Source organism: Dendrobates tinctorius, unplaced genomic scaffold (assembly GCF_039654945.1).
Source record: "Dendrobates tinctorius isolate UK_male_01 unplaced genomic scaffold, ASM3965494v1 ptg000186l, whole genome shotgun sequence".
Lineage (NCBI taxonomy): Eukaryota > Metazoa > Chordata > Amphibia > Anura > Dendrobatidae > Dendrobates > Dendrobates tinctorius.
Window position 1 is genome coordinate 17,515 of NW_027361853.1, and position 21,529 is coordinate 39,043.

Genomic DNA, 21,529 nt, shown 5'->3' on the forward strand with positions numbered 1-21,529 from the left:
TAGAGGGGATAATGAGGTGCTCGTGGCGATTGAATCCATATTGGCTTAGGTAATTCTATAAAGGAAGAATTGACAACATTCTGGGAAATAAATGATCAGCTTAACCCCTTCACGACCAATGGCGCCACATAGGCGTCATGAAACCTGGTTCAAATCTGACCAGTGACGCCTATGTGGCGTCATGACTTCAAAGCCCCCCTGCGGGTCGGGTGACCGGGGTCACTGAAAGGTCACCCGACCTGCAGATACAGGGGGCTTTGTAATTCACCACAGGGGGCGTGGCTTCGCCCCCACGTGGCTACGATCGCTCTGATTGGCTGTTAAAAGTGAAACAGCCAATCAGAGCGATAGTAATATTTCATCAATGAAAATTGATGAAATATTACAATCCAGCCATGTCCGACGCTGCTGTAGTATTGGACATGGCTGGAGACACCGATTCCACCCCCCCCCCCACCGGCGATCGCCCCCCCGCAACTGAATGACAGCGGCGATCTGCCGCCGCTGTCATCATCTTCCCCTCTCCCATCTCCTCTGCTCCCCGCCAGCCTCCGATCCCCCCCTCACCCCCCCCCGGTACCTCCTGAGTCCCCCCGTCCCTCCCGGTGTCCCTCGGGTCCGGATGATGGGCGCCGCCATCTTTGAAAATGGCGGGCGCATGCGCAGTGAGCCCGCCCGAATCTGCCGGCTGCAGATTCCATTCTTTCATTTTGATCACTCTCACAGTGATCAAAATGAAAGAAAAAGTAAATAAACCCCCCGATTATCACCCCCATAGGTAGGCAGAACTAATAAAATAAAGAAAATATTTTTATTTTTATTTTTCCATTAGGGTTAGGGTTAGGGTTGAAAAGAGGGTTAGGGTTAGGGTTGAAAAGAGGGTTAGGGTTAAAAAGAGGGTTAGGGTTAGGGTTGAAAAGAGGGTTAGGGTTAGGGTTGGAAAGAGGGTTAGGGTTGGAAAGAGGGTTAGGGTTGGAAAGAGGGTTAGGGTTGGAAAGAGGGTTAGGGTTGGAAAGAGGGTTAGGGTTGGAATTAGGGTTAGGGTTGGAATTAGGGTTAGGCTTGTGGTTAGGGTTATGGTTAGGGTTAGGGTTATGGTTAGGGTTGGGATTAGGGTTCGGGGTCTGTTGGGGTTATGGTTAGGGTTAGGGATGTGTTGGGGTTAGGGCTGTGGTTAGTGGTGTGTTGGGGTTAGGGCTGGAGTTAGAATTGAGGGGTTTCCACTGTTTAGGCACATCAGGGGGTCACCAAACGCGACATGGTGCAACCATTGATTCCAGCCAATTTTGCGTTCAAAAAGTTAAACGGTGCTTCCTCCCTTCCAAGCCCCGACGTGTGCCCAAACAGTGGTTTACCCCAACATATGGGGTATCAGCGTACTCAGGAAAAATTGCACAACAACTTTGGGGGTCTAATTTCTCCTGGTACCCTTGAGAAAATAAAAAATTGGGGGCTAAAAAAATATTTTTGTGGAAAAAATTTTTTTTTTAATTTTCACGTCTCTGCGTTATAAACTTCTGTGAAGCACTTGGGGGTCCAAAGTGCTCACCAGGCATCTAGATAAGTTACTTGGGAGGTCTAGTTTCCAAAATGGGGTCACTTGTGGGGGGTTTCTATTGTTTAGGCACATCAGGGGCTCTGCAAACGTAATGACGACCGCAGACCATTCCATCAAAGTCTGCATTTCAAAACTCCACTACTTCCATTCCGAGCCCTTACGTGTGCCCAAACAATAGTTCCCCCCCATATATGGGGCACCAGCGTACTCAGGACAAACTGTACAACAACTTTTGGGGTCCAATTTATCCTGCTACCCTTGTGAAAAAAAAAATTGGCTAAAAATCATTTTTTTTTGAGGAAAAAAAAATTTTTTTTATTTTCACGTCTCTGCGTTATAAACTTCTGTGAAGCACTTGGGGGTTCAAGGTGCTCACCACACATCTAGATAAGTTCCTTAGGGGGTCTAGTTTCCAAAATGGGGTCACTTGTGGGGGGGTTCCACAGTTTAGGTACATCGGGGGTTCTGCAAATGTAACATGATGCCCGCAGACCATTCCATCAAAGTCAGCATTTCATAATGTCACTACTTCCCTTCCGAGCCTCGACGTGTACCCAAACAGCGGTCCCCACCCACATATGAGGTATCAGCGTACTCAGGACAAACTGGACAACAACTTTTGGGGCCAATTTATCCTGCTACCCCTGTGAAAAAAAAAATTGCTGGCTAAAAATCATTTTTTTTGTGGAAAAAAAAATATTTTTTATTTTCACGTCTCTGCGTTATAAACTTCTGTGAAACGCTTGGGGGTTCAAGGTGCTCACCACACATCTAGATAAGTTCCTTGGGGGGTCTAGTCTCCAAAATGGGGTCACTTGTGGGGGGTTCCACAGTTTAGGTACATCAGGGGCTCTGCAAATGTAACATGACACCCGCAGACCATTCCATCAAAGTCAGCATTTCAAAATGTCACTACTTCCTTTCCGAGCCCCGACGTGTGCCCAAACAGTGGTTCCCCCCCACATGTGGGGTACCAGCGTACTCAGGACAAACTGGACAACAAATTTTGGGGTCTAATTTATCCTGATACCCTTGTGAAAATAAAAAATTGTGCACTAAAAAATAATTTTTTGAGGGAAAAATTTTTTTTTTTTTTTTCACGGCTCTGCGTCATAAACTTTTGTGAAGCACTTGAGGGTTCAAGGTGCTCACTACACATCTAGATAAGTTCCTTAGGGGTCTAGTTTCCAAAATGGGGTCATTTGTGGTGGAGCTCCAATGTTTAGGCACACAGGGGCTCTCCAAACACGACATGGTGTCCGCTAACGATTGGAAGTAATTTGCATTCCAAAAAGTCAAATGGCGCTCCTTCCCTTCTGAGCCCTGCCGTGTGCCCAAACAGTGGTTCCCCCCCACATATGGGGTACTAGCGTACTCAGGACAAACTGGACAACAAGATTTGTGGTCCAATTTCTCCTGTTAGCCTTGTGAAAATTAAAAATAGTGTGCTAAAAATCATTTTTTGAGGAAAAAAAAATATTTTTTATTTTCACTGCTCTGTGTTATAAACTTTTGTGAAGCACTTGGGGGTTCAAAGTGCTCCCTACACGTCTAGATAAGTTCCTTAGGGGGTCTAGTTTCCAAAATGGGGTCACTTGTGGGGGAGCTCCAATGTTTAGGTGCACAGGGGCTCTCCAAATGCGACATGGTGTCCGATAACGATTGGAGCTAATTTTCCATTCAAAAAGTCAAATGGTGCTCCTTGCCTTCCGGGCCATGCCGTGCACCCAAACAGTGGTTTATGACCACATATGAGGTATCTGTGCACTCAGGAGAAATTGCTCAACAAATTTTAGGATCCATTTTATCCTGTTGCCCATGTGAAAATGAAAAAACTGAGGCTAAAAGAAAATTTTTGTGAAAAAAAAGTATTTTTTTTTTTTACAGATCAATTTGTGAAGTACCTGGGGGTTCAAAGTGATCACTATGCATCTAGATAAGTTCCTTGGGGGGTCTAGTTTCCAAAATGGGGTCACTTGTGGAGGAGCTCCAATGTTTATGCACACAGGGGCTCTCCAAACACGACATGGCAACCGCTAAATATTCCAGCATATTTTCCATTCAAAAAGTCAAATGGCGCTCCTTCCCTTCTGAGCCGTGCCGTGCGCCCAAACAGTGGTTTATGACCACATATGAGGTATCGTTGTACTCAGGAGAAATTGCCCAACAAATTTTAGGATCCATTTTATCCTGTTTCCCATGTGAAAATGAAAAAATTGATGCTAAAACAAAATTTTTGTTTGAAAAATTAAAATGTCAATTTTTTCTTTCCACATTGCTTTAGTTCCTGTGAAACACCTGAAGGGTTAATAATCTTCTTGAATGTAGTTTTGAGTAGCTTGAGGGGTGCAGTTTTTAGAATGGTGTAACTTTTGAGTATTTTCTGCCATATAGACCCCTCAAAGTGACTTCAAATGTGAGGTGGTCCCTAAAAAAAAAAATGGTTTTGTAAATTTTATTGTAAAAATGAGAAATCGCTGGTCAACTTTTAACCCTTATAACTTCCTAACAAAAAAATATTTTGTTTCCAAAATTGTGCTGATGTAAAGTAGACATATGGGAAATGTTATTTATTAGCTATTTTGTGTCACATAACTCTCTGGTTTAACAGAATAAAAATTCAAAATTTGAAAATTGCAAAATTTTCTAAATTTTCACCAAATTTCTGATTTTTTGACAAATAAACACAAAAATTATCAACCTAAATTTACCACTAACATGAAGCCCAATATGTCACGAAAAAACAATCTCAGAATCGCTAGGATCCGTTAATAATAATAATAAATTTTATTTTTATAGCGCCGACATATTCCGCAGCACTTTACATTTCAGAGGGGATTTGTACAGACAATAGACATTACAGCATAACAATAATCACATACAGTAGATTATAACAGATACCAAGAGGAGTGAGGGCCCTGCTCGCAAGCTTACAGTCTATGAGGAAAGAGGTAGACACGAAAGGTGGGTGGTAACAGTTGCCCTGATTGTATGGACCAGCCATAATGTTAAGTGTGTAACAGTACAGACACAGAGGGCTAATGGATGCATAAAGCATGTGGGAACATGATGCTGGGAACCTGGTTATGGTAAATCCGTTGAAGCGTTCCTGAGTTATTACCTCATAAAGGGACACTGGTCAGAATTGCAAAAAATGGCCTGGTCATTAAGGTCAAAATAGGCTTGGTCATGAAGGGGTTAAAGGGAACCTGCGCCCCCCCCCAGGCGTTTTTAAGTAAAAGAGCCACCTTGTGCAGCACTAATGCTGCATTGTGTCAAGGTGGCTTTGTTACTTAGCTTCCGTTCCACTGCAGAAATAATCCTTTATAAAATTGTTCAAACATACCTGAAATTTGACAGGGGGGCAGGTCTTTCCCCCTCTGACAGACACCTCGCATCCATCACTCATTTTGTATTTGGCGCCGCCTCCTCAGTGTTTTTTTTTTCTTTTTTTTTTTTTTTTTTTTTAAATGCGGCACCTGCGCTGTACTATATCTTCTTGGGCATGCGCTGCCCGTGCTCTCAGATCATATCCCGGCCTTCATATCGCGTGGCCACAGATCCCACCTCGCAGTCGCTTATGATTTATTCACACTGCGGCGCTGGGAATCTTGGGCCTGAGAGACTCAGAGAACTACTGCGCATGCCCGAGATTCCCAGCCCCGCAGTGTGAATAAATCATAAGTGACTGCGGGGTGGGATCTGTGGCCGCGCGATATGAAGGCCGGGATGTGATTGAGAGCACGGGCACGTCGGGCAGCGCTAATTGCGCATGCCCAAGAAGATATAGTACAGCGCAGGCGCCGCATTTCAAAAGAAAACTGAGGAGGCAGCGCCAAATACGAAATGAGTGATGGATGCGAGGCGTCTGTCAGAGGGGGAAAGACCTGCCCCCCTGTCAAATTTCAGGTATTTCTTGAACAATTTTTTTAAAGGATTATTTCTGCGGTGGAACGCAAGCTAAATAACAGAGCCACCTTGACAGAATGCAGCGTTAGTGCTGCACAAGGTGGCTCTTTTACTTAAAAACGCCTGGGGGGGGTGACAGGTTCCCTTTAAAAAATAATATTGTGGGACACCATGAAAGCGTATGTTAGCAGAATATTTATAAGAGATATTTTTAGGTATAAAGCTAAAACCAAGGAGTTCACACAATCTCTCCAAAATAATGTGCAACAGGCTGAAGGACAATATATTTTAAGCCCATCTGTGAGTACTAGGCAAGGACTAGAAACAGCTCAGAAATTATTTAATGATCATCTTATATCTAGAGCAGAAAACAAACTTTTTTTTTTTTTTTTTTTAATAAAGCAGAGATATTTTGAGCAGGGGGAAATTGTGGGGCACCTTTTGTCTACAATACATATTACACCAATATACAGTATATGATTCAAGGTTTAAAGGTAATGGGGAAGCGCTGGAAAGTAGTTCCTATTTAGAGACCCCATTGACAATAGCTGAATTTGAGCAATCCCTTGCCAATGCAAAGGCACCAGGTTCTGATGAACTGCCCTGTTATTTTTTTCAAAAAGTATAAGGATATTTTGATTCCCAAGTTACTGGAAACTTTTAATTGGGCCCTAAAATCTGATCAAATGCCAAAATCTATGTGTGAAGCAATTGTAGTAGTCATTTTAAAACCGGCAAAAGATCCAATGTGACCTGAGTCATATCGTCTGATCACACTTCTATCAATTGACACCAAGATTATTATATATAATATATGGTTTAATAAAAAATATGTAGAGCTCTATAAACTAGAGGGATTTCGGAACTGGATGGATAAAGGAATACTTACGGTACAACAGATTATGTGATGGTGTATTAATTTGATCAATTGAAAGAATTTGGGTTGACAAATTAACAATTCTATTTGTAGCTTAGGCACTCATTTAATGCACAAATACAATTGACCCCTTTGCTGATAAATAATAATTACTTTATTAATTGGTATTGGAAAAAGGAAATACCTAGGGCCGTATTTCTGATACAGTGGAATTTAAAAGTTTGGGCACCCCTGGTCAAAATTACTGTTATTGTGACCAGTTAAGCAAGTTGAAGATGGAATGATCTCTAAAAGGGCTAAAGTTAAAGATGACAAATTTTCTCTGTATTTTAGGCCAAAAAAATTATATATTGTAATTTTTTACATTTTAAAAATTACAATAAGGAAAATAGGCCAATGCAAAAGTTTGGGCACCCTGCATAGTTAGTACCTAGTAGCACTCCCTTTTAAAAATATCACAGCTTGTAAATGCTTTTAGTAGCCAGCCAAGAGTCTTTCAATTCTTGTTTGATGGATTTTCATCCATTCTTCCTTGGAAAATTCTTCCATTTCTGTGAGATTCCTGGGTCGTCTTGCATGCACTGCTATTTTGAGGACTAGCCACAGATTTTCAATGATGATCGAATCAGGGGACTGTGAGGGCCATTGAAAAACCTCTAGCTATCGCCTTTTGAGGTAGTCTATTGTGGATTTTGATGTGTGTGATCATTATCCATTTGTAGAAGCCATCCTGTTTTTTAAATTCAGCTTTTTTACATAAGGTGTTATGTTTGCATCAAGAATTTGTTGAAATTTAATTGACTCCATTCTTCCCTCTACCCATAAAATGTTTCCTGTGCCATTGTCTGTAACACAACTCCAAAGCATGATTGATCCATCCCCATGCTTAATGGTTGGAGAGATGTTCTTTTCCTGAAATTCTATGCAATTTTTTCTCTGCACATACCTTTGATCATTGCGACCAAAGAGTTTTATTTTAACTTCAACAATTCACAGGACTTGTTTTTAAAATGCATTGGGCTTGTTTAGATGTTCTTTTGCATACCTCTGATGCTAAATTTCATGGTGAGGGTGCAGGAGAGGTTTTCTTCTGATGACTCTTCCATGAAGGCCATATTTGATAAGGTGTCTCTGAACAGTAGAACAATTACCACAACTCCAGAATCTGCTAAATCTTTCTGAAGGTCTTTTGCAGTCAAGTGGGGGTTCTGATATGCCTTTCTAGCAATCCTACAAGCAGCTCTCTCTGAAATTTTGCTTGGCCTTCCAGACCTTATCTTGACCTCCACTGTTCCTGAAACTGCTATTTCTGAATTACATATTGAACTGAGGAAAGGACAACTTGAAAACGCTTTGCTATCTTCTTATAGCCTTCTCCTGCTTTGTAGGCCTCCACCATTTTCATTTTCAGAGTGCTAGGCAGCTGCTTAAAAGAACCCATGGTGGCTGTTTTTTCGCACAAGGTTAGAGGAGGCTATGTGTTTCTAAACCTGTGGAATGCATATGCATCAGCTGGCCTTTCCTAACATTGAGGGTGAACAAGCCATAACCCTTACAGGCTAATTAAGGTCTGAAACCTTGGTCAAAGTTATCTGAGCACACAAATCTCCAAAGGTGCCCAAACGTTAGCATCGGACCATTTTTCTTTTTGTAATTTTTAAAATGTGAAAAAATGACTGTGTATTACTTTTTAGGTTAAAATACAAAACAAATGTGTCATCTTTAACTTTAGGCCTTTTAGAGATCATTTTATCTTCAACTTGCTTAACTGTTCACAATAACAGTAATTTTGACCAGGGGTGCCTAAACTTTTGCATGCCACTGTATATGGAGACTTCTAAATAATTTTTTTAAAAACTTCCCTTCATTAGCTAGATAAAAATGGGAGGACTATATAGTGCAGATTTCAGAAGATCAATGGAGTCTGGCATTAAAGTTGATACCTTAATTACAGTATCTTTAAATAAGGAACAGAGATTTTTCTCAAATTATATTAATGAATAGGAAATACAAGACACCTAGATTCTTATTTAGTATAGGGTATAAAACTGATGCAGAGTGTCCCAGATGTAAAATGGATGATGCAGGATTATTACATATGTGGGAATGTCGGGAACTAGGAGGATACTACAAAGGAGTTCTGTCTATCATAAAGAAAGTCTATACATTTTTATTCAACCAGATCCCAAAAATTGTCTATTGTGAATATTAGAGGATGACATAGAATTTGATCCATTAACTATAGGAATTTCACGCATTTTATTTCAGGCCAGGAAACATATTGCATCCAAATGGATTAATCCCTTACCTCCATTGATTAGCGATTTGAAAAATAGGATAAATAATATTATTAGAATAGAAAAGGGTATATACAAAAAGCGAAACATAATGAATAAATTTGAGAGACTATGAGGGCCATGGTTGGATACTTCTGGAATGCCATCAATAGGATGGTTGATGGAGAGGCAATTTGACCTACTGGGGGGAGGAGGGCAAAGCTGGGCCTGATACCTCACAATAATATGTGAATGATTTTTTATCAGGTGTTTTGGGTGATGTTTTATATTGAGCCCTATAATAGAAATGTTTTATATAAGAATTTTGTTTTCTACAGGAAGTTAAGATCACACTGTTTTGATTGTAAGGTATGATGAATGTGAAATACTGGACAGCGTTGAGCTAGATTGTTAGCTATACTGAAGTAATGTATGTTTGTTACCCTTAAGTTATTATGTTTGTATGCGATTCTTTACGTGAAGGTTGCTAATGATGTTTCTGACAAAACTAAATGATAAAAAACAAAGTTGGCCTGCGACTTTTGTCCAAATTATTAATTTTGAGATTGACATCCCCGGTTTAGCTGATCCTCACTCTCCACAGACCCCGATAAATCCCTTTCACGGCCATATCTTCAGTAAAACGTTGTTTCTCAAGTATATGCACTGATATTATTTTTATTAATGGAATTTTGTATTCTTAGAATTAAATTGAATTATTTATTTGCAGGTTACAGAGCTTTTACCAAAACTAAAGTCTGCCAGCGTTAACCAGGCCATGCTCAATGTGGATCTGACTGCTCAGCAGCTGGTGAGGACGCCATGCCATATACAGTATACTTGTGGGTGAGGGGTATATGTATAGATAATCCGGCTCCGCAGAACCACAGAATGATTAAATGGTTACTTGTCAGCCATATTAAGCAATGTGATGGGCATGCAGCTGTATGGAAGCACGTGTGCTTTCATCTTCCTCTGTAAGGGGTCTCCATACACACTCTCTTCTCGGTGTGCAGAATCTGTAATATGGAATCCAATGGAGCATTCCCGATTTATGAGAAAAATCCTCTGTGTGTCTCCATATGAAATCCGTGAACTGCAAAGGAACAATAAGGCACAATAGATATAGATGGTGACCCCCAAATCTAAAGGCAGTTCCCAGGTTACTTACTACATTGGTTCTGTAGGTTTACTCGTAACTCAAATTTGTATGTGCTTTGGAACAGCGCTGGCAAAACAAAAAACTAATCCCTTATCAATTACCTCTTCTGTCGGCTCACTACCCGCTATTTGGTTCTCTTCTTACCACCATCATGTGATACTTTTCAGACCTCTTCGTTATATGCCAGGGCTTTCACCTGCGTCCAAGCCACGGAGGTCACTGCTCATCATTAAGTGGTGGTGAATTTCTTGTTGTAGTGACATTACAACATTTGGTGAATTGTGAGGACTGAGCGCAATCCTAGCCTATAATGAAGAGGTCGGAGAGGGGTTACGCGATGGCTGAAGAAAGGCAACCGGTCGGTGAGTAGCCGGCGGCCGGAGAGTTAAGCAATTAGGTCATTATTATTTTTCAGTTTTTATGTGTTTCTTTTTAATCTTACGTTCATAACTAGGAGTCGTATGTACCTTGGGAACGCCTGTATACATAGATCTAAAAGATATTGCTTCAGTATTCATGGATTTCTCCATTTTGTTCTCGTTGTCCTCTCTGTATATGCATTACACCTGAATGATGAGCTCGTAAGTAATAACATTTAAAAGGAAAATGAAATCTTTGTCTCATTGGTCTTGACCATTATGGGGACAGAGAGGTGAAGGGTATGTGGAAAGGGGAAAAAAAACTAATTTTCTGTTTGGCAGATACGTGAAACCCTGTTAACTTTGATCAGAGGATGGTGATATACAGTAATGGACAGCACGGGTGCAGTATAAATAATATAGATTATACAAGTCACATTCAAATGATTGAAAAAAGATCATGCCGATTTGTGGCGTCCTTCACGGTATCCTCATCACGGGGTGACACCCATGTTTCCCCCATATTGATGATATCGAACATCTAAGAATCTTTCATCCAACCCATAAACATATAAAACATTACTTCAGTCATTTAATTTTGTGCGCCTCTTATGTTATAGGAACGTCTGGAGAAAATTAATGAAGCTCTTTGTAAAGAATATGAGTGTCGTCGCAGGATGTTAATAAAGCGTTTGGATGTCACCGTGCAGTCATTTGGGTGGTCCGACAAAGCTAAGGTGAATGAAGCAAAATAATGACACCGTAACTGCAATGTATGGGGTGTAAAAAAGCTGATATAGAAAAATTTAGCTTTCTACCATGTCTGCCAGTAAATTAAAAAATGATAAAAATTGAGAGTCCTCAGTGGTTGATACTTTTTAAATATAGCGTGGCACTACCGCAGGGTGCGCAAGTAGGTTACCCAGACCAAAGTGAATAATAAAGTAACTTGGCACTCAACTGAATGATCCTTTGCAAATTAGATTTATTTTATAATTTATTGCAGTCCTGGAAACGTTTCGGCCTATTATCGGCCTTCCTCAGTCTGCCGACTGCTATCGCGAAATGCTAATCCGGTACCCAAGTAAGAATTCCTATGGATATTTCAGAATGTCATGTTGATCTAAATGGTATCTCCTATTATTATAAGAGTAGATAAAGTGATTTAAATGCCTTGCAAAAGGGAATATATAGCCATACATAAGGAGATGTATAGATCTCCTTGGAGATATCATGGACGCTTGATCTGTTTAGAACTAGTGCTGTATAGTCCAAGAGGTAAATGGGTCCATATGAGGCTGGTTTAAATATGGAAGCGGCATACACTGGTGGGACGCGGTATTCCCCCGCTCGTCAGCTGATACTTTTTAAGGCCTAGCTGAAAAGATGGAAACAAAATCCCAAGCTTTCCAGACTACTCCGGTCTCTTCATCAGGCCTAATATGAGTAGTTTTGAAAGCTTGCGATTTTGTTACTTTTTAATGGCTAGGTCGAAAATGGGTATCAGTCAGTGAGGATTCTCAATTTTTAATATTTTTTGGGGGTATCCGAGTACATTTTGCCATAAGCGACTCAGATGGGGAGAGTGAGATCCTGGTCCCTCCCTTCTCCTCAATCATGCTCAGAATTTTTCTTTTCCTTCCTTACTGTAGAAAGTTGATGATCAATTCCTCCTATATTATTTAGTTTCTCCTCCAAATGTTATGGGAGTTATTTGAATTGAGCTGCCTCCTGTTCTTCACACCGCTTATATATTTAGTAGGTTAATTAACTTATAAGAAAAATGTGTCTCTTGCACGTATAGGTAGGGACAGGGACTGATTTAGGTATATTCTTTGCCCAATGCTGTGAGAAATGTTGGGAGTCCTAAAACGTAGAGGAAATATATATGCAGTGACACTAAACGCCACATGAGGGCAGCACTTCCGTGCGGAGCGTCATATGGTGCCACCTAGGATCCTGTAGGGCTTTCTTCCGATTGTGTCCTCTTGTAATTCCAGAGAGTAGATAATCATAGTAATGAATGTAATAACACAGACAAGCATAAGGAGCTGGCGAGATTAGATCGTTGGAAGAAAGTGCCCATAAAATAAAGTATAAACTTAGTTGGAAAAGGTTTATCGTGGATAACCAAGATGGGTTCCTTCATGTATGTCATTGTGCGACACAGGACACAAATGTGGCAGTATGAAACAACGCCAATAGTATATTGTAACATTAAATGTTTGGTGTAGTCTGGACACAATCAGATCTAACAGATTCACCTCTTGTGCAATACTTGACTAGTGACTAGCCTTGTGTGCGGAGGGACCATGTAGGCAAACAATGAGCCCGAATATTCGGTTCAGTGTGTTCACACCCAGCGCAGTGATGCCGGACTTTTTTGTAATTAATTGATCAAACTGCTTCAGTTCAGGTCTCCTCTACTAAATCACATGGAAAAGGTATTTTGGATGCAGTTATTGAAGGCTAATTGTTTTGAGTTTCACCTTTTTATAGGGTTTTCCAGAATTTTTTTTTTTTTTATTAATGACAGCCTGTTCTCAAGATAGGTTGTCCGTGTTTGATCAACAGCCGTCCTGGAAATTGGACGGTCCACAATCAGCAGTCCTGATGAAGATCATCTTATTTCATTATCACTGCCTCTAGTTATAATCCCAAATCACGTGTCACAATATACAGACTAAAATAGTATAATGTATGGAGAAGTTGTTTTTCCCTTTTTTTCTTATGAGTGTACAACTGTTATCTGTGCTTTTAGGCAAAAATGGATGAAATTGCAAGAGTGTACCAACCAATCCGTTACTCACTGTCCCCAAAATCGGGAATCTCTGTGCCGCATCTCTTGGCTGCCAGACGGGACCTCTCCAGGATAGTCCGTACTAGTAGTGGATCTGCTCGAGAAAAGATGGTGTGCCCCATCAATAAGGTGACTCGTCTGGGATATATTTTGCTCCCTCTGCCTGGCACACTAACTATGGACATTAGTCCATCTTGATGCCTGACCTTTTGATATAGAATATGTGAAGGTTGTAGGTAGGGTTTCCCATCGCTGACTTTGACCCCACAATATTTCCTTGAAACATTTCTTGGGAATCATCATTTTAATCATCCCACATATAACCCTACATTCTGTGCTCTGCCTCTGCAATGAGAACACGTCTCTCCAGTGCTTATGAAAAGCGTATCAATTTTGTTTTTTTCTGGTTTTTGCTCTATGCGTGGCTTACCGAGACGGAACAATAAGGGACCGGCATGACAGCTGGAGCCAAGACTTAGTCAGCCGGTCTCGTCTTACAGTCACTATGGATACCTAGTAGTGGATGGGATCTGCTGAGCTCTGATTCCCAGTCATGCTGTATGTGCATGATATGACATAGCCGTATGGTGTAGATTCTTTGTGAGCAGAGCTAGCACAGCGACAGCGCTCTAGAATAGGACTGAGACGACTGTGAGATCTTATTGTGCCATAATACAGTTTTCCATGGTAATAATGCATGGACTGATAAAAATATATTTTGTTCTGATATTGAAGTATGTTGCTGTCACAAAGGGAGGATCGCCCTGTTATACACCAGCCTCTCCCCACCCACTCAGCACTGATTGACAGCTGTGATCCGTGCAGCGGCATGCACAGCAGCCCATTATTTACTGTATGTATAACTGCCTGGAGCTCATCAACAATGCGACTTTATCATTCATACACACGACACAAGTAACAATGGTTCCAAAGTTGGACAAAGCCTTTAAAGGGTTTGTTTCTTTCCAATTAAGTTTCTGTTGCCGGTTAAAGTTTCCTATAAAACAGCAAACCATACTGAAGTCATCTTACCCAAATCCACCGGTGAGTTTCTGCTTCCAATCAGTGAGCTCCACGGGAATACCCCGCTCAGAGCCGCTGAGCTCACTCATTGGCTGTCGATATGACATCCATGAGATGCAGACACTGAGTACAGGGCAGCTTGCTTCTTTTATAATAGCCTGGGGAACAATCACTTTAATTTCCACAGAATTTTGGACCCATTTAGATAACCAGAACATACTGTTTATGGGTAATATCAGATGTGTTCTGCTAATGCTGTACGTATGACTTTTTTACATGTGTTCTCTCTACATCACACTTCAGATTCTCATGGGCAGGGTGCCGGATCGAGGAGGAAGACCTTCAGAGATAGATCCCCCACCTCCAGAAATGCCACCATGGAAGAAAAGACAAGACGACGGTGGAAGAGGGGGCTGGAGGGGAGGTGGCGGTGGTGGTGGTGGTGGTTATGGAAGAGGAGGGTACAATGCAGGTGCAAGGGATTTTAATAGAGGTGGACGAGGAGGCTACCAGGGCAGAGGAGGATATGGTGATGGAGGCTATGGAGGAAGAGGGAACTATAGGAGATATTGAATGGACGTGTTTTCTACCAGCGGTCGTGCTGAAAGCCTACTAAAGCACAATGTCTGCTGCTGTGAAGACATCAAGTTAAGCAGCTAGCGTTCCTCATTTTTACACCACAACGTATTTATTTTTCTATGTTCATAACCGGAGATTATGGAGACAGACGTAATGTTGATATTACATTGGAGACAGGACACTTCTCATCTGCATGTCTTAATTCTGAACATGTAGTTGATGTGACTCGGTCTTTGTGAAGACTTGCAATAACTCTTCATATATTTTACAAGTCAAAAATGAATCAATAGTTTTGTTATAGTATCTGAAACATGAAGGGTTTAGCTTGTAAAACATTAGTAAGCTGACATGGTGTATATAGGTAGAGGGGAACCGTGTAGCTTAGCATCCCTCAGTAGTGTTCGACCGTAACATGGGTTATGTCGTTATTAAAGAGGCATTATTATTATTATTATGTCTAAGATAGATAGATAGAGATATATATATATATATATATATATATATATATATATATATATATATATATATATATATATATATATATACATATATATATACATATATATAGTATTTCACACTCAGCTGGTTGTATCTACCCTATGGCACTCTGTAATCCTGGGATCCTCACTGATTACAAGACCGAGGGTCCCAAAGCCCCCTGTTTGAATGTAGATGTAGTGTACATGTGTGATCACTGCTCTAATATCATTGGGAGTACTAGAAAGAGCGCTCTAATATATATGGGAGTGCTAGATAGGGCGCTCTAATATACAGTTGTGCTTAAAAGTTTACATAGCATGACAACCCAAAGCATCCAAATGACCCTGATCAAAAGTTCACATACCGCCGGGGATGCTGGCCCTGCCATATCCAAGCATCATTCCATGGACTTCCTATTGCCTTGATATATTTTAGTAAGCTGATGTTTTTACCCTAGTGACATGTTATCTGCATGATATCGCAGATCTCATGGGCATCCGTTGTGCAGACTTCGTTCACTGTCCTGAACACTTGTATGCCTGTGCAGCACGGACCCCTGTATGGTACAGTAACAGGTCTTCATCTAAACTACATACAAGTGTCTTGGATAAAGACCTGTGTGTATATCCATACTCCAATTACTCCGATCTGCACTGTTCACAATATTTGCTAATGGGGGAATTTGTCGCCAATCCAAGCCCCCTATTAATTAACACAATGACCCTACAGTGTTCTAAGATCCCGGACATAAACCTACGTCTGTTTTCTTTGGTTTTGTGTTAGGGCCCCGTCACATATAGCGATCTCGCTAGCAAGATCACTTCTGAGTCACAAGTTTAGTGACACAACAGCGATCTCACCAGCGAAATCTCTGTGTGTGACAGCGATCAGCGACCAGCCATCCTGCCGGTATCGCTGATCGCTGTTGGAAAGCCCTGGACATTTTTTTGGTCGCTGGTCTCCCGCTGGCCAGCACGCATCGCTGCGTATGACAGGCGGGAGACCAGCGATCAGCTGGTAACTAAGGTAAACGCTTGGTTTCTAAGCACGGCGCTGTACTTAGAAACCCTCTGTGTACCTTAGTTACCAGCGCGCTGATGCAGGGAGCTGGTAACTAAGGTACACATTGGGTTTCTAAGTGACGCACGTCCCTTAGAAACCCTCTGTGTACCTTAGTTACCAGCTCCCTGCATCAGCGCGCTGGTAACTAAAGTACACAACGGCTCTGCGCGCTCGGCGTCGCTGGTGAAGCTGTCTGTTTGACAGCTCACCAGCGATCATGTAGCGACTCGCCAGCGATCCTGACATGTTGATATCGTTGTTGGGATCGCTGGTGAGTCGCTATGTGTGACGGGGCCCTTAGTCTGGATCATTAAAGAGCAGCCAGACAGGCATTGTTACCATTGCATATAGCCCCCAGAGATAAGTATTTTAGAGACCTTCTCCCTAAAACCAGATTTGTCGTAAAAAAACAAATACCCTGTTGAGTAAGTTGCAAAAAGTATGTCACTTACGTTTTGGGTTTTTCTTTTTTTTTTTACTTTCTGTTCACTTTTCCTGTGTTGTTTTTTTTTTTCTTCTTTTAATCATTTATTTATATTTCTGAGCAGTGCATTTTTTTAGTGGGGTTTTTAATTCGCTTATGTAAAAAATAGCATTTCATATTTTGTACAAGCCTCCAAAAAAGTCTGCAAAAATCTGCTATCCACTATAAAGTGGTTGTGTTTAATGAAAGCTCAGGCTCGTTGTTTGTTAAAATTGAGCATTTTTTGTGACTTTTATTTTATAGTCTTTTATGGGGAGTCTGTAAAAAAAAAAAAAATGCATTTTTTTTCATTTCAGTATTTCTGCGCTAAAAATGCATCAGAAAAGAGAGGAAAATGCATTAAAAAACCTCAATAATTACAGCAGGTTGCTATTGCTTGTTTTGGTGAGAACGTGGCCTGGTGCAGATTTTCAATGCTGGCACTGACGTCTCTGTGTGTAAGGTCCTCACATAGGTCTAACATGAGGAGAACAGCATGTAGACCATGATGGGGACAGTAATGTGGCAGCACAAGGTGCTCAAAGCATCAGGTAATTAGGGAATTAATGGCATGACATGGCCATCGATCATACAATGTAAAAACCATGATTGCATTCTTAAGAGTGAATACACAAAAGATTTGGCATACGGTTGTTCACCTACATGACTGTCGCCTGTTAACCTTCATTTACTTGAAGTCTGATAATTAATATTAATTAAGCTTTAATCATGTTGTAAAGCTCTTTTTAGTAACTGTATATTGTATCTATAAATCGGTTTGGTACAACGATTGCTATTAAATACATTGTTTTGACCTAGCAACGAAAACTACATTTTCCCATTATTGTGCAAGGCTGCCAAGCAGCCGACGATCGAGTAAAAGTCTCATTTGTCAAGTGAAATCATTTTTCAGCTTGTCCTGTGTAAGCGGGACGTGCTGCCGAGATCAATAGTGTTCCAAAACGATTGTTTTAACGATCATTTTGCATGCATGGAAGTAGGATCTGCTTCTGATCGGCAGTAATTCAAACAGCCGTGGTCAGCCAGTGTATATGCATCCTTGGTCACAGTATGTCTAATGTGATAGCTGTACACACTCGTAGATACAACCTGCAGTTACTGCTCAGTTCTCCACTGTGGTTTATAAACATGGAGGGCATAAGTACATAGACATATGACAATGTTACTACAAACTATCAACACCTGTCTACTGTATTAAATAGAATTCTGTTGTCGAGTGTCCTGGGAGCAGGGGCGCCTTCCTTCTCCCTAACACTATGGGGCGCTCTAGCTATTCCTGTTCCCCAGATTACTTCTGATAGTGAAGATGCCAAGGCCACGTACCTTGCCTTAGCTCCTGAATCTGTCCTCACTCTGTACACCTTCCCCACCCAGGGAAGAGGGGAGTAGTAGTGTACCGTAATACAACAACCAGACTAACAATTAGGGATAAAGGAAAATACCAATCATACAAATATATTCACACAACCAACAGAGGAATGCATCATGGAGTGTAGGATGGGGTTAAACCAAAGTAGGAGAAGAAAGGGAATTGGCGCACACTCAAAACCTAGCAACAGTTACAGATAAATCCACCAAACGCCTTTTCCAACAAAAACCACTGCCAACAACAACCTCCAGTCAAGCAGCATAAGCTAACTTTGGCAATGAATGGTAGCCAGGACTCATTACATAGGAGATAGGAGTGGCTAACAGTGCACAGTTGAGAGCCTTAATGCAGGAAAAGCTTCCAAGACCTCTCAACTGAGCAGATTAACCCTGTACTGCTAAAAGAAACTTACACCGTTTAATATGAAGGTGAAGTGCTTCTAATCCAAAAAGAAGTAGGAGAAATCAGACACCACGGTCTTCTGGCTCCTCTCCTGGGGCAGAGATCCTGATTCCATTGATGTGTCACTTACTGGGCTGCTTGGTGTAGTTTTGATAAAAATCACTGTTTTGTCAGCAGGAGATTATGACTAGAGGACTAGTAAATAGAGTTGAGTGAATTTGTTCGGGTTCTCTCTTATTCGACAAGCTATATCGCTTTCCGAATAAGCTGTAGAGGGAACCCGGGTTCCTGGATCGCGCCGGACGATCAGCTGATCAGCGCCGCAGCTATGTCACAGCAAATGCATGGAGAACCCAACAAACAGGCTCTCCATAAATGTGCTGTGACACAGCCGCGACACATGCAACTGTGGCGCCCATCAGCCGGCGCGATCCAGGAAGCCGGGTTCCCTCTGCAATTTATTCGGTAAGCGCTATAGCTAGCTGAATAAGAGGGAACCTGAACAAATTCGCTCAACTCTACTAGTAAACCTGCTACCAGATAGTCTAGTCCCGCCCCCACCACTAATTGGCAGCTCTCTCTGATTAGGCAGAAAGCAACCAATCAATGATGTGGGTGGGGTTATACACAGCTCAGCAATTAGAGCACCACTAGATCTGCAGCAGAGAAAACAGGAATTACTCTGTCGCCTCATTGGGGGACACAGAACCATGGGTGTTATGCTGCTGTCCACTAGGAGGCGACACTATGCATAATCTGAAAAAGATTAACTTTGGCTCCTCCTCTGCAGTATACACCCCTGGACGGCGTCAGCCTTCTCCAGTTTTTGCTTAGTGTCGCAAGGAGGCACACCTTTTTTCTTCCGTTTTTTTTCCTTTTTTCGTCCGGAAATACAGATGAAGAAAAGTGGGTCTCCAGCGAGACTCCCGGCATGGCTCCCTCCTCGGTCCCCCATTAGGGGTACCCGGTTGAGGTCGAGGTGGCTATTCCCCATGTCGCTCCCTCCCCAGTCCCTCGGGTCCTGGTTCGAGGTCGAGACCCCCCCCTCCTTCCCCAACCCCTTTGGGGTCTGGGTTGAGGCGAGGATGAAGACCCCCTGACGGTAACAGACGCACCCTCCCTAATCCCCCGCAGGGGGCATTAGGTTGAGACGCCTCAGGTAGGGTCGGAGAACAGGCAGCATTCCGCAGCTTCCAGGGACCCCAGACCAGCTGAGGGATCCTGTTGGGGCCGGGGGAGGGTGCGGACTGGATGGCACAGCAGAGACAGGGCTTTTCTGCGTCCCTGTCTCTGCAGCAGCAGCGGCGGCTCCATAGCGCTCCAGGGGCCCCCCATACAGAAACCGCTACCCCTGCTACCCACACCGCTATCCAGTCGACCATTCTGGGGGGGTCTGGTACAAATCTGCCCCCCCCCCCCCCGGACTACCGCGCCGCTCTGGAGCCCTCCTGGGCATCAGGCCTCTACTTTAGACCGCGGCTTCGGCCTAGCCGAAGCCGCCACCTTTTCCCCGCCCCCCGGATGACTAAAATGACACGCTGGAGTGTCATAGAAGGGGCGGATTGAGGCAGAAAGGGCGCGTTTTTACACAGCCCAGCGCGCCCTTTTCAGCTCTCCGCCCCCTCCTCCCTCTCCTCAGAGTCCCGGTGGCCATTTTTTCTGGATGAGATCCAGGAGAGGAGCATCACAGCGGTCTCCGGGGGGCACAGAACTGGGATCTGTCGGCGCTGGACCTAGGGGCACACCGGTGGGGTAAGCTCACAGCTGGGTTCTCATTACTCAGCTGTGAATCTATACTTCCTATAAGGCTCTCTGTGGGTTCCCTCTGCGTAGCCACCCCTGTACGATCCCTAATAGCCAGCCTCTGTGTACTATGCCGGGCTCAAGGAAGAGAACCAGGCAGGAATGTTTCTATGCATTCTGCACAGCCTGCAAAGCCACGCTCCCTAGTGGCAACACGTATCCACACTGCCGGGACTGCATCCAGAACTCTGGGTCAGAACCCCAGGGAGTCCCTACTGACGCTTCAGTGTCACAGGCCACGCCGGAATGGGCAACTCAGATGTCTCAGTCTATGACACAGTCCATAGACAGCCTAACTGCCACATTGCTGCAAGCTCTGCAGAGTCGGGCTCCGGCTATGGACGTTACACAGCAAACGGACAGCTTGTCTCAGGAACATGCTGCTTCCGACTCTCACAGACGTAAGCGGACCCACAGGTCTCGATCACCTGAGTCGCCCTATAGCACAAGGTCGTCCCCCTCCAGGGAGAGACAGCATCATTCCAGGTCTCCTAGGCAGTCCCCTGCCACAGACAGACAGTGCAATTTACCACAGAGATCCCCCACCACAGAAGACCCCCGCCCCAGGTCGCCCTCCAGGGATCACCTTAGCGAGGCACAGGATTCGGAGGGCATCTGTGACTCCAACTCAGATAACGAAACGGAGAGGTCCGTGGTACCTTCTCCCCCTAGCAATACAGCGCTAGTTGAGGACATAATCTCTGCCATTCATCGGGTGCTAAAAATTCCAGAGTCGGCCCCGGAAGTCCCAGAACATAGGATTTGCTTCGAAAGTGTTCAGAAACCACCTAAGGTCTTCCCTAATCACCATGAGTTTGAGAAAATACTTACCAAACAGTTTGCGCAGCCTGAGAAAAAATTCGCTAATCGCAAATATTTGGAAGCGAAGTACCCCTTCCCACAGAAAGACACCAAACAATGGACAGATCCACCTGAAGTGGACCCTCCGGTTTCTAGGCTAGCAGCGCAGACTTTACTCTCTCTGCCAGATAGCTCAACCCTCAGGGACGCAGCAGACCGACAAGTAGAACGCATGGCTCGTTCTATTTTCGAAGCGGCAGGCGCCTCTCTGGGCCCTGCGTTTGCTTCAGTTTGGGCGGCCAAGGCCATCCTGGCTTGGGCCAAAAAACTACAGGAGGGTCTTCAAGCTTCAAATCCTGAGCTCTCGGACCAAGCGGTCCAGATAGTGTGACGGACTCAGCTCCTGCTGAGCCCATTTTTTGAGTGGACCCTCTGGGTCGTGGCACCCACCCACCGAGGGCGAGCTGACCTTGTGAGAATCCACCCCCTATACAGGGAGTGTCAGGGGCAAGACCAAGGGGGTGAGCCACCACGACTGCTGGGACCAGACGGCCGGCTCAGGGGACACTAGACGTGTGTCTGACG

The 21,529-nt window shown here is 43.2% G+C and overlaps 1 protein-coding gene across 1 annotated transcript in view; it reads left to right on the forward strand.

The window, feature by feature from the left end:
- The window catches only part of FAM98B (family with sequence similarity 98 member B), a 32,241-nt gene extending 14,865 nt beyond the window's left edge, over nucleotides 1-17,376 (forward strand). The window contains exons 5-8 of the mRNA XM_073552140.1: nucleotides 9,351-9,431; nucleotides 10,762-10,878; nucleotides 12,903-13,070; nucleotides 14,268-17,376. Of these exons, the coding sequence (XP_073408241.1) occupies nucleotides 9,351-9,431; nucleotides 10,762-10,878; nucleotides 12,903-13,070; nucleotides 14,268-14,537 (636 nt within the window). The 3' untranslated portion in view covers nucleotides 14,538-17,376. The remainder of the gene's footprint in view (nucleotides 1-9,350; nucleotides 9,432-10,761; nucleotides 10,879-12,902; nucleotides 13,071-14,267) is intronic.
- Nucleotides 17,377-21,529: the final 4,153 nt, after the last annotated feature.